Here is a 13,433-nt window from a genome sequence, read left to right as displayed (position 1 = left end):
TTAACTAACCAGGTACTCTCTCAGTGTATGCAGGCCTTCTCACTTGAGACCTTTTTAAAAAAAAAAAAAGTCCAGTATAGTCGGGGGTTTTTTAACAATGGCGCTTATCCCACTTGATTTCTCCTCATTCGTTTCCAAAGAAGCCGTCAAGTGCAATGGTTTCCTGGGACCGACCACCTGATAGTCGATTCCTCAGATCAACAGACCCCTTCCATTAATCTTCAGACCGCAAGGGAAACTCCAGTCATCCATCCACCCAGGCCCGCCTTCGCCTGCCTCTGAGTGGCCCCGCGCACAGACAATTACGTGCGAGGCGTAGCTATTCGAGCGCTCATTGGATCAGCATCTACACATTGAATCATTGCATTCATGCGATTCGACTGTCAAGCGACTTCGTCCCGCCTCCCGGACTTGCCAGTAGCTAAAATGCCAATAACAGTTACCGCGTCTTTCGATTTTGACTGCAAATTAACAGCTTTTCTTTATTTATCTGAGAGATTATTGTAGCGAAAGCAAATCAGATGCTTTTGCAATAATCCTCATATTTGCAGTGCAATGTTTTTCGTTTCTGTGGCCTAGCCACCCCCTTTACCATAGCAATCTGTGATTGGGTGTGACGTTAATACATACTATTTTTAGTAAAATGTGAAAATATGAGGGGGATACTCACACTTGTATTTGTGATACTGAGCTTGCAATATGATAAAAGTACAGGTGTGGAATATACTTATAAACCTAGCACTTGTTACCTATATCTAACAAGTGGAGATCGAATCCAAGTAATTATTAGAAACCCACTCATACAGATATAACAAAATCACCGTTCTTTTATTTGGAACACAAAATTACAAAATAAAAGGAGGAAAAAAACATGAAGCGATATAAGCCATACAGTCAAATGGGAAAAGTAAGTGTAAGTGCACTATGAACACAAATATAATGACAGATTATCAAACTGCAATTTAATTGCCTATTGCTTCAGTGCTGAAATCTTCATAAACAGGTACAAGTCCATTGTGCACCAAGAAAGGAAGTAAGGTGGATCATTCAACAGCCTTGTTACGTTTCAGTTCCGTTTTATCGCTTCATATTTGAGGTTTCCTGCAATATTGCTTTCAACACTGGAAAGAACTATCCAACTATAAATAACACTCATTCCAGTCAGACACTCATAATCTTCCTTGGAACAAATGCTTGTTTGAAACCCAGGGTGAGAACTCATGTTTGAGAAGTCTCGGGAAAATAAAGGGCAGCTATAAGGCAGGGATGTGTACACATCCTTTATTCCCACTTGAATGTCCATAGGCATTGTTCAGAAGTAAGGTTTCGGGCTGTGAATCGTCACCTTTTTAGGGCAGGGGTCATCTTTATAAGCAGTCCATAGAGTTATCTGGGAGTACACCCAAAGGTGGGGCCTTGCCAGGGAGACAGGATGGCGGGAGCATGGAGTTTGAAGAAGGATCCACATTTTCAGAGTCTTCCATTCGCTCTGCGCAGCCTTCCCAGTTTATATGGAATCTGGTGACACGTGGGTTTGAAGCTAGAATATTTCTCTGCAGCTGAAAAAGGAAAAACATAAAAATTAATTCTTTGCACAAGTTCTTTAGGAATACCTAACACAGCATCTTTAATAGAATCATTTGGACCACAATTTAAGGCAGTTTTATTTTATCTTCATTGTGTATTTGTGTTATTTCTGCATGTCAGTGTAAATAACATTAATATGACATTAATTAATGTTCATTATACTAGTGTACACTAGTGTAACATTTAAGACCAAGTGTGATATTAGAAGTGTACATGAACATTTAAAAAAAACAAACAACTGTATCTGGCAGCATTTGAAAGTCTTTACCATTTACCCTGACTACTAATTGATTTTCTGTTAGCTCCAACATCAAAACAGGCACACTGCTGGTGTAAATGCATCTGACTCCATGTGCTCTCTAGACTCAGGGCAGGAAAGAGTGAACCCAGTAGTACAAAGGCACAGTGTAGTATTTTTTTTCTTCACAATAGCTAATCACATAAACTCCCACAGGAAACAAGAACTTTGCAACTCTAATCGGAGTAAGCTGTTTAGATATTTTTTTTGCATTTGTAAGTGAAAGGTTTTAATCACAGATGTCAGCCACCTTAAAAATTTGACACCTTCAATCAAAACCCTTTGCTATGACCACAAATCTCACAGTGGCTTATTACTGAAGGAATAAGCCACTGAAGGAATGTCATAATCGAACTTTCACAACACTTTTTGTTCCAAAGTGCAAGCTTTGCTGAATTAAAGGCTTCAACTTCAGGGCTCCAGTAGTGCACCATGCTGCTCCATATGTATGGTAATAGTTGCAAAGCGTATCATATATTTTATTTTATATATCATTTTCAATTAGATATTTGATTAATTTCTGCATTAAAAAAAGTAGGGTTGATCTTTACAATAAAATCCCATTGAAGTTATCTGCAAATACAATGTAACTCTTGCACTAAGCTAATGTAGAACAACAACAAGTCTTCTTTGGCAAATGAGATGGTTCAATTTCGAGTCACTCAAAGTAGATAGTGTTCTTTTAAAATGTTAAAACACTGTCACTTGCTTCACAGGAAGTGTAGTTAGTCCTGTAAGGATCTCCAAAAACTAGACATCTCTTGGGCAGGAAGGGAAAAGATAACCATTAAATGAGTGCAAATGAGCTGGAAATGTAGTCCAGACTGGTCCTACATGGAAGACTCATCAAAAGAAACCTTACCTGCAAACTTGTCATACAAGTCAGTATTTGACCTATGCAAAGAAACACCACACTTGTTTTGGAAACAACTGCTGTGGACATATTCATATTGAGCTTTATGGTAGCAAAGATATGTCTGTAGCAGTATTTTGTAATGAACAAAACACTATTAAAAATGGGTGTGGAAAAAAAAAAAACTCCTTTAGGATCGTTTTTGCAGCACAGTAAATATTTCAGGAAATGGAGGAAATAATCGTAACAAAGAATCAGCAAAATCGTATTCAAAATGCGATTCAGGTTTAGAAAATAAAGGTTAAATGAGGCCAGCCTTTACAAAGTATACCAAAGCCTACCTATTTGAAGTAATGAAAATCCAGTTTGTGTAAAAAGTCACTCTCCACTGACTTGAGCATTATCCAAAATATCTATGTAGATGTTAAACATTTTCTGTGTATAAAATAAACATCTGTGATTGACACAAGAGCAGGTGAAAACGCCAAAATGAAATCAGTACTGCTGTAGTATGCTTCTTGTAAACATTGGCACATTACCTCTGCAATAATTATGAAATAGTTTCCATTTTTGGAAATTCAATAATTAATAGTAAATTTTCATTTAATAACATCTGAAGAACTAGTCATTTTTGTTTATTTCTTCTTTCAATTACAACAAAAAATGTTGTAATTTCTGAGTGGTACCAAAAGACTTCAATATAACTGAGCGATGGTCTGCCTCCAGTGCATGCGTCACAACGAGTGATGCATTTCTCATCAAAATTTTCAACTGTCAACCTAACAGGCCAGTGAAATTCAGATTTATTTCCAAAAAGGACTAATTTTAGATTCTCAGGGTACTTAGGTCTACTTCAAATAGCCAAATAACCTGTGGTGGTTTTTAATTTGACTGCAATTATAAATGTTCAGTGGAAATAGGCCTTTACGGTGTAATTTACACCAATAACATTCAAAATAGACAGCCGTGGTAGCATTGCATCTCAGAAATCAGTCATGATCCTAACCTGTGTGTAGTCTGGCTTGATTGGAGGATTTTCACGCAGCTCTGGGTCTGTGTATTCGTTGTTCACATAGTAACCAATGCGAATGAACTCTTGGCTGCGGTACGTGCAGGTAATGAGCACTACTGTAACACCAACTGCATCGCTTTCAGGAATCAATCCAGTGTTTGGGGCATCCGCCTGATAAACAAGCAAGCAAACAAACAACAACAAAAAGCTATTAATATATGTGGAGCTCCACTGCTGTTGTGATTTGGTCAGATTAGTCACAAATAGTGCCTACTTTTTCTGAGTGTCAATTAATTATACCTGAAACACAAACATGTGTCTCCCAGCAGGTACTGGGCCAACCAGCACCGAGTCGAGGATTTGGTCGTACTCTTCACTCTCTGCTGAGCCGACATAGATGATCTTCCACTCCAGGTCTATAAACAGGAAATATTACAATAGAGTGCTTCATTAGAAAATTTTGATGTGACAAAAACATTATTTTTTTGTCAAAAAATGAGCCTGTTAAGCAAAGAACTGATCAGCTGATGAACAGATGTAAACATGTAGGTTAATGTGCACAATGGTTTTTAATATTTCAAAAGCTTTATAAATTCAGTTTGGTTGTGTGCTCGTACAAAGAATCTGTCCACATAAAGTTACACAAACAAATGCAAAAAAACAAAACAACATTTTAGATTTCCATCCTTGAATAGAGCTATATTTTGTTTACATTTTTACGCACAAACATTAAAACGTTGGCTAATTAGCACTGAACTTGTTTTTTTATCCCTTAATGGAAATAATAAGATTGCTTTACCATATTCATAAGTACCACAGGACGTGCGAGAAGCGTCCACTCTCCTTGTTATGGCTTTAAGCCATGCTATTATGCAACTTTAATGTTATCTTTAAGCAACGTTACCCTTTACACTTCAACAAAAAGTAGTTAGCTACTACAGCTAATACTGTGTAGCTGTTAGCAGACTTATGTTGTAGCTTCACACAAGCGATAATGACAGCTGTTATGCAATGGTACCAACCTTCAGCAAGGTCCTCCATACACTCAAAGGTTATTTCAAACTGAAAGGGGTTTCCGAAAGGACTCGGGTTGTCTAGGACAGCCACATTCAACACCTGTACCTTCGCCATATTTTCTGGAGCGGTAAGAAGGGGCAGTTTCCCGGGGAAACCTTAAAAAGCAACACTCTCGCAACACAAGCGGTTACCACAATTATTATGGATCACACACCTGTGCTTTCACGAAACGCAGGCCTTACTTATAGGACTAGGCTCACACTACTCACCAAAACAATATTTCTATCATTCAATTGCTCATAAATCTGGGAATAAATTGCCGCTCTCCCGCCGCTTTGACTGTATTACCCAGGTTTCAGCGCGTCTACGGCAAGCTGTACACGCGTATGATGGAAACAGAGGAAAAGGGTGGCCTCGATCAAAAGGAAGGAAAAGTGCCTCTACTGACCCCTAGTTGCACAACTACCAAAGCCCGAACCCACAATAAACAAGCTACAGATTGATTATTGTTGTAATTATTTCAACCACAAACAAAGTAAATCAGGCTGGAAGTATTTCTGTAACGTGGCCTCAAGCTCTGATGTACCAACTCAGTGCCTGAGGCGTTTTATTGGTGCTGTTAATGACTGCAGTTCATCATAAATGCTTGGGCAGGGAGGTGATGAAATTATCTAAAGTATCTAAACTTTATGGAGTCACACCCAGGATTGAGGAGTAGTGAGTTCGTGCCATTAAACTAACAGATTAAGTACATTTTGCAGGGTTTCATCTGCACCTATACCAGGTACCAGCATAGTGATTAAAGTGTTATGTTTGAAACCCCTTTGAATGCAGAGAAAATCTAAATTTCTAAAATCTAAATTATCCCCAGGTAGATTCTTTTAAGGACAGGTTTATAGCTACAGAGAAACAGGGTCTTCAGTTCACTGGTGAAAAACATGAAATCTAGCTCTAATTTTTAAGCTTTGAATCTGAACTCGTAAAACTTGAATATGTGAGGTGTAGTCAGAAGTCAGAACTATATACTATATATTCACACATTTTAAATAAGCTGTTGCATGCAGAATTTTAGAATGCCACAAAGCAATACTCGAATACTCCCACTTGGCCCATACAAAATATTTAATTTTTTTAATAAAACAAAATTCACTGACATTTTTGCTGGCATGCAACTTTTTTTCCAGCTTGCAACCCCAATCCTGAAAAGGATAAAAACAGAATGCAATTGCAAATACTTAAATTGAGAAAATGTAGCATTTTAAGAACGATATTAGCTCATTTTGAGTTTGATAGCAGCAATATTTCTCAAAAGAAGTGGTACAGGGCCATGTTTACCCATATGCAGCAAACCCCTTATTTTAACAACAGTCCATAAACATCTGGAAACTGAGAAGACCAGCTGCTAGAATTTGGGGAGACGAATGTTCAGCAGTCCTGAGTCTTCTTTGTACTCTTTGTAGTTCAATTTGGGTTTTTGTGTTTGAATTGTTTTTGTTTTGTTTTGTTTTGCGTCTGTCCATTTCCATGACCTTTGACCCCGAGAAATATTTCTGGATCTTGTTCACATGTGGTGTCTTTTTTCCATGATAGAGCTTTAACCTTCATTTCTGGATGGTAAACTGTGGTCATGGCCATACCATGTTGAAGTGTTCCTGAGGCCATTCAGTGACTTCCATGATAGCAACATGCCTGATAGAAACATTTTAATATAGTGACACCCGAGGGCACAAACATTAGAGTTTTTCTGTTTTTTTCAGAGATTTCTCCAGATTCTCAGACTCTTCTGATGATGTTATGTACCGTAGGTGGTGAGATATTCCAAGCCTTTAGGATTTGACATTGAGGAACATTATTCTGACATTGTTCAATTATTGTTTTTTGATTTTTTGCAGATGGTTAAACCATCTGCCCATCTTTACTTCCGTGAAACTTTTTATACCCAGATTTGTTCCTGACCTGTTGACAGTTAACATAATTAGCTTTTTTGTTGTCCCCTTCCCAACTTGTGTGAGAGGTGTTGTTGCCATTAAAGTCAAAATAAGTTAACATTTTTCTTAAAATGGTTCATTGCACGTGATATGTTTTATGTTCTGCTGTGAATAAAATACACATCATTGCATGCTTTTTTTTCTTTACATTTTACACAACGTCCTGACTTTTTCAAAACTAGTGTTTTAGTTTAATATTTCAAGATTTATCTTCTTGAAATATGGTAGAGATATATATAGACATAAGGGTGCACATTAATATAGATTGAAATAATAAAGACATTGCCTGCATGGCAGTATATGTTGCTCTAAAACCTCTGTATACCTTTCTGCATGTGTAAGCTTCCAATTCCAGTGGCATGAATGAACCTCCACACTATCAGACATGCAGGTTTTTGAACTGAGCGCTGATAACAAGTCAGATAAATATATAAATCTCCTTGACATTTTTACATTCTGTTATAGCATATTAACTTCCAGTACGTGGCAGTTTCATGTCTTCGCAGCAGTTTCACCAACACTGATTCCAGCCCAGAAAACATGGCCAAGTGCAACATTTAGACAGATGTTAAATCAAATACGTTGCTCTAAAAACAGTGTGCCTTTTAAAATCATCATTGAATTGCTTCTCTCTTGCAGTTTTATTATATATGTTATTTATTACTGGGCTGTCACTGTAGGTATTTATAGCAGCTTACATAAACTATTAGCCTAATGAACTTGCTTACAGAAGCTTTCTTTAGTAAAATAAACTTCCTGATAAAACTAACAGTGAAATATATAACAGTGACTCCAATAAAAAGATACTGTTTTACACGTAATGCTCATTTATTGGACAACAAACACACACACACACAAAAAAGTGCTTGTTGCACCCTTTAGTGGTCACTACTAAATAAGTAGAAAACAAGACACCAGAAGAGCTATTTGTTCTTAATGTTTCTTCTACCGCCATATCTGGTTTGCAATCAGCCTAATGTCCAACCAAATTGTTAACGCAAATAATCTAATCAGTCAGTTAGCTCAGTGCATTTGACTTTGAACATGGCAAGCCTTGCTGCCAGCTTCTGAGAGTTTCAAAAACTGTTGATATGCTGGGATTTTTCTGCCCAACCACCTCTAGAGTTTACAGAGAATGGTCTCCAAAACAGAAACTATTGAATGATGAGAGACTTCTTTAATCTCAAGCTGAGTCTCAGGGATAAAATGCCTAGTTGTTACCAAAGGTCAGAGGAGAACAGCCAGTCTGTTTCCAGCTGATGGGAACAGTCACTCAAATAGCCACCTGTTACTTGCTGAGACTGTGATTCACTCAGGCTCACCTAAATTGGATTCGATGAGTCTTGATTTCTGGTGAGACATTCAGATGGGTCACAATGTGATGTGAAAAACATGAAAGAACCATATTAGCAGTTCAGGATGTCATGGTTGTGGGGGATATTTTCTTGGCACAGTTTAGGCCCCTTTGTGCCAACTGCAGCATCGTTTAACTACCACAGCCTACCTCAGTTTTATTACTGACCATGTCCATCCCTTTATGACCCTTGTTACGGCCCTAGCAGGGCCTCTTCTTGAAATTTCCCTTGTGTGGGTGTGGCCTTCTCTCTCCGCCTCCTCCTCTTTTGTTCCTCCCACCCTTCTGTCTCTTTTTCACTCCCCCCTCTTGCCATGATGCACCTGCTGTTTATTACCCCGTTTGGCACCTGGACCCAGTCAGCAATCACTTTATTATATAGATTAGGCTGGGGAAGAACTGTGTGATGCAAGTGGTTTTTCCCTATGGCTCTACATTGTCTTTTTAGATGTTGGAAAGGTCCCAATGCGTGTTTGTCCTACCCGTGGTTTTAAGTTGAGTGAGTAGATGGGCCTATAGGCCTTGGAAATGTCTCACCGTGGTGAGGAGTTCAGTTGAGTGAGAAGTGGGAAGTGCCTCTTTGTGTTGTGGAGTTTTTTTTTTTAGTTGTTTCCTTTGTTGTTTTTGACCTCTTCTTTTCTTTTTGGCCTTATTGATACAGCGGCGTTGCTGACTCTTTGTGTTAAGATTATTTGCAATAAAACCATATTATATGCTAAACACCTCTGTCTGCTTTCCCTTTCATTCTGTTCTGGACCCATTTGTTACCGGCCACCACACTCGCAACTCGAAGAATTCCTTCGTGGGGACGTAACATGCCAGCAGGAAAACATGCCATGTTCCCAAGTGCAGATCATCTCAAACTGGTTGCTGGAACATGATAATGAGTTCACTGTACAGGAATGCCGTCTACAGATTCAACAGATCTCAATATCTCAATAGACCACTGGGATGAGGTGGGTTTGTGACTCAGTGCCACAAAGAATTAAGAAGGCCCAATCCTGTACTAGCAAAGTGTACCTAATAAAGTGCCCAGTGAGTGTATGTGCATGAATAGACAGGGTTATGCCAGTAGTTAACTTTCTCATGCCTTATCTGTCCTTTCTTTAATAGATAAAACACTCTGAATCACATGTCAAACTGTGGTTACTGAACGTTATATTACTGAAACACTGTTGCAGATATTAGGCTACATACAAAATAGCAGGGGGCACCTCCTCAATGTGAGTCACTGCTGTACTATAAGAGTAATTTTCCACAGCAGGTCTGTGCTTTTCAGAAAACGCTTCAGTGCTCTTACAGAGTGTCCACACGAAACTCTGACTAGCACAGATTAGGCCCGAAGCAGACTACATTTTCTGTGCCCCTCTTAGTCTGAAAGGAGAGATTAGGAGAGGATTAGAGCCCACTGGACCAGCTGGCCTCCAAATTCATCCTTAAAATATCTCAGGAATGTCGATATCCTTTCTCCTGACGGGAACCGTGAAACCTGACGGAGGCGCTGTTTCATGCAACGCCATCAGCAGGTTGCTGCTGTAGGTAAGAGCTTCACAGGGAGTAAAACTACGGCTAAAGTTGTGCAGATTGGAGCAAATAAGGCAAACCTGGCATCTTGTTATTATTATCATTATCGTTAATTTTTTAGAAACTGAATGAACTTTGGAAGGAATTTCTGAATATAAATATTATTACATAAAGGTGATTAAAAGCTTTAAGGTGTGATTTTTTTATTTTTTATTTTTTTCCTGATGGAAACAGGATAGATCGGCGCTGCTCTGCTTTAGCAAAGTGCGCATTTTATTCTACTTTGTACGCACAAAGGAGGTTCTGTTCGCCCCGCTGCAGGTAGATAACTGTGCTCAGGTATTGTAACTCGAAACTCAACCACGTGACCAATGGCGAAGTGAGGAGTAGACGAGGGGAAAAAAAAGAGCTTTAGATGAAAGACCAACTCATAGGACAGCCGAGGATGTAGTCTCGGGTACTTCAGGTAGGCTTGTTCTGATAGAAGTCGGCTGAGGATGTTACCTGTACTTTTCACCCGACTCATATGTGTTGCGGTTTCATTTTTGACAAGGTGAGGCGGAAGCAGTTGACGCGTAAAGAATCAACCTGTTCGATGTTCCTCGTTTTGCCTCGACCATCTGGAAGCAGTCGGATAAAGGGTGTGTGTAAGTCTTTGAAAAGAATCACGTTACAGCATATTGTCATTTGATAGTGTAATGATGTTTTTTAGGAGGTGTTAGAGCTGTGTTCTTCTGTTAGGCCAGTAAAAATATTATTGCGCAGGTTTAGAGGTGATTCAACATCAGGCTGAATGTGACTCAGTAGTTGTGGTTTTCTATGCCTGACTCAGCTTGAGATTAAAACAGTCTATTAGCGTCTGAGTGAACTGGAGAGGATATTTGCGTTTGCACTGCTGATAGTTGTGTGTCTTTAGCTGTTCAAATGGAGGCAGTAAATCCTCACGGCGGCTGTCTGTGAATGAAATGGACCCAAGCTGATGCCCCGACTGTACCAGTCTGCCCCCATTTGGCCCTGCTGGTCACGGGTAGAGATGGCAGCGTGCCTGGATGTGCTGACCATACCTGGAGCTGTGGTTGGGAGTGTTTTACTGCTGGTGCTGAGCAGTAATCCTGTGTGGGGTGAGTTGGAAGCCTTCCTCAGCACTCCCATACAAATAAGCCAGCCTTTTGACCACACCTGTGCACACGCACACATAAAAAACCTATTGCATCCTGTGATGACACATAAAAAAACTTAGGAAGCTTTGCTAAGAAACTGTGAAACATGTCAGCACTGCCTAATAACATAAGACTAAGATAAGAATTTATAGAAACAAGCTCCCCATTGAGTGGGAGTAATATACAAAAAAGCAATTTTAAAGATGTTGCGGTGCCGTGTAAACTAATGTCATGATTTAAAAATCATTTGAACTAGATTTTCACATGATACTGAACATCTCGCAGAGTCATTACAGCTAAAAAGGAGAGGTGTTTTGTACTGTAAGTGCAGTACAAAACACAGTATATCTGATGGGTATAGTTACATTGGGGTGGGGGACTGTTGAGCAACTGAAATCTCCTATCAAACAAGAATGAGAGGAAATGTGATTTCAAAACTGCAGCAATTGTTCTCCTCAGTTCCCAGACATTTTAACTGGTAAATGAGGGTGATGCTACACAGTAAGACACAGACCCCTGTCCCACTGCTGTGAGAAACTGTTGCATTTGTCAGTTTGAATCCTACTTTAAGTTGTGAACATGGCTGCCCCCGTCTGTAACGTTTGTTATCAAGTCGTACCTTTGTCCTTGGCAAGTTTACTATTTACCCAAGCAAATGATTGACTCAGAAACTATGGGGAGGGTTTAAGTTTCCAAAACAAAACTTTCTCATTAACACGATTTTTTGAATGATGAACACACACACACAAAGAAACACAAAGAAACAAATAGATTTGAGTTGGGTTTTTTTCTCACATTTCAAACTAGTGTGCTGTTTGACTCAGCTAATTGTGGCTGCGGTATACCGTGCATTCCTGAGCTTCTCCTCCTCCCTATTCGCTCTGGTCAAGAAGCTCCAGTGGGGCTTTATGATGTAACTGAGTAATCACATGGCTGCTCACAGATGAAATGGCTGGTAGCGATACTGGAATGCTTACAAGTGTCAGGTGCTTAGAAAGTGGACGAGGTTGAAATGAACTTCTGCTTTACTGTGGTACTTCCTCTTATGTGCTTTTCATTACGCATGTATGTATAAGGGTAGATACAATCATGATAACATGTAGAAGCGATACACTTTTCCTCTTTTAGACATTATTTTTGACACTCATGTCTCTGTCGTGGTTCAAAAACAGTTTTGCACTTTACTAAGAAGCCAGCTTTTCAAGATCCTTTCACATTCCTGCATTCATCTGCATATGAATGTGTCAAACACTTTGGTTACATGTGAAAATTATTCTTCATTCTCACTGAGAGTTACATGAGTAGCTTTTTAAAAAAAAAAAAAGTACTATACTTCTTTGCAAAGACTGGAACTTTCAAAAGTCTCCCCCAGTTGCCAGGAAACAGACTCATTACTTTAAATGTTATGAGTGCACATTCACACGTGCTTGTAAGTGGTTACTCTGAAAGTTTAAATGCATTTGCCAATTAAAATAAAAGATCTTATCTAAATAGAGAGAGCCACATAATATTTAAACACATTTTAATTATATACATCAGTTTACAGTGGGGCAAAAAAGTATTTAGTCAGCCACCGATTGTGCAGGTTCCCCCACCTAAAATGATGACAGAGGTCAGTAATTTGCACCAGAGGTACACTTCAACTGTGAGAGACAGAATGTGAAAAAAAATCCATGACTTCAACTGTGAGAGACAGAATGTGAAAAAAAAAATCCATGAATCACATGGTAGGATTTGTAAAGAATTTATTCGTAAATCAGGGTGGAAAATAAGTATTTGGTCACCTCAAACAAGGAAAATCTCTGGCTCTCACAGACCTGTAACGTCTTCTGTAAGAAGCTTTTCTGTCCCCCACTCGTTACCTGTATGAATGGCACCTGTTTGAACTCATCATCTGTATAAAAGACACCTGTCCACAGCCTCAAACAGTCAGACTCCAAACTCCGCCATGGCCAAGACCAAAGAGCTTTCGAAGGACACCAGGAAAAGTATTGTAGACCTGCACCAGACTGGGAAGAGTGAATCTACAATAGGCAAGCAGCTTGGTGTGAAAAAATCAACTGTGGGAGCAATCATCAGAAAATGGAAGACATACAAGACCACTGATAATCTCCCTCGATCTGGGGCTCCACGCAAGATCTCATCCCGTGGGGTCAAAATGATCATGAGAACGGTGAGCAAAGATCCCAGAACCACACGGGGGGACCTGGTGAATGACCTGCAGAGAGCTGGGACCAAAGTAACAAAGGTCACCATCAGTAACACACTACAACGGCAGGGAATCAAATCCCGCAGTGCCAGACGTGTCCGCTGCTGAAGCCAGTGCATGTCCAGGCCCGTCTGAAGTTTGCCAGAGAGCACATGGATGATACAGCAGAGGATTGGGAGAATGTCATGTGGTCAGATGAAACCAAAGTAGAACTTTTTGGTATAAACTCAACTCGTCGTGTTTGGAGGAAGAAGAATACTGAGTTGCATCCCAAGAACACCATACCTACTGTGAAGCATGAGGGTGGAAACATCATGCTATGGGGCTGTTTTTCTGCCAAGGGGACAGGACGACTGATCCGTGTTAAGGACAGAATGAATGGGGCCATGTATCGTGAGATTTTGAGCCAAAACCTCCTTCCATCGATCTCT

General features: G+C 39.6%; 2 protein-coding genes across 6 annotated transcripts in view; one reads left to right on the top strand and one right to left on the bottom strand.

Moving 5' to 3' along the window:
- Positions 1–59: 59 nt before the first annotated feature.
- asf1ba (anti-silencing function 1Ba histone chaperone) lies at positions 60–5,154 on the bottom strand. The gene is made up of 4 exons (XM_005942268.3): positions 4,773–5,154; positions 4,051–4,166; positions 3,745–3,921; positions 60–1,559 (listed from the first exon to the last, which is right to left on the bottom strand). The coding sequence occupies exons 1-4, from the start codon at positions 4,879–4,881 to the stop codon at positions 1,368–1,370; spliced, it is 594 nt and encodes a 197-aa protein (XP_005942330.1). The 5' UTR covers positions 4,882–5,154; the 3' UTR covers positions 60–1,367.
- A 4,226-nt stretch (positions 5,155–9,380) lies between these two features.
- The window catches only part of crb3a (crumbs homolog 3a), a 6,864-nt gene continuing 2,811 nt past the window's right edge, over positions 9,381–13,433 (top strand). The window contains exons 1-3 of one of the 5 annotated variants that reach the window (XM_005942266.3): positions 9,381–9,648; positions 10,187–10,274; positions 10,550–10,754. In XM_005942266.3, coding sequence (XP_005942328.1) covers positions 10,613–10,754 — 142 coding nt within the window. In that variant the 5' untranslated portion in view covers positions 9,381–9,648; positions 10,187–10,274; positions 10,550–10,612. The other 4 variants (XM_042228609.1, XM_042228608.1, XM_042228610.1 and 1 more) reach the window with 4 other exon arrangements.

This window comes from Haplochromis burtoni, unplaced genomic scaffold (assembly GCF_018398535.1).
Source record: "Haplochromis burtoni strain Fernald_Lab_line unplaced genomic scaffold, NCSU_Asbu1 Contig_335, whole genome shotgun sequence".
Classification (NCBI taxonomy): Eukaryota; Metazoa; Chordata; class Actinopteri; order Cichliformes; family Cichlidae; genus Haplochromis; species Haplochromis burtoni.
The sequence above is the reverse complement of the archived record's forward strand: the minus strand, read 5'-3'. Positions and strand labels throughout refer to the sequence as shown.

What these genes read in the sequence shown, in the direction of transcription:
- asf1ba (XM_005942268.3), bottom strand. Translation starts at nt 4,881, where the DNA reads ATGGCGAAGGTACAGGTGTTGAATGTGGCTGTCCTAGACAACCCGAGT. An exon ending in GACACATGTTTGTGTTTCAG is followed by an intron (nt 3,922 to 4,050) that starts GTATAATTAATT and finishes CTTGTTTATCAG; the next exon opens with GCGGATGCCCCAAACACTGG. An exon ending in TCAAGCCAGACTACACACAG is followed by an intron (nt 1,560 to 3,744) that starts GTTAGGATCATG and finishes TTCCTTTTTCAG; the next exon opens with CTGCAGAGAAATATTCTAGC.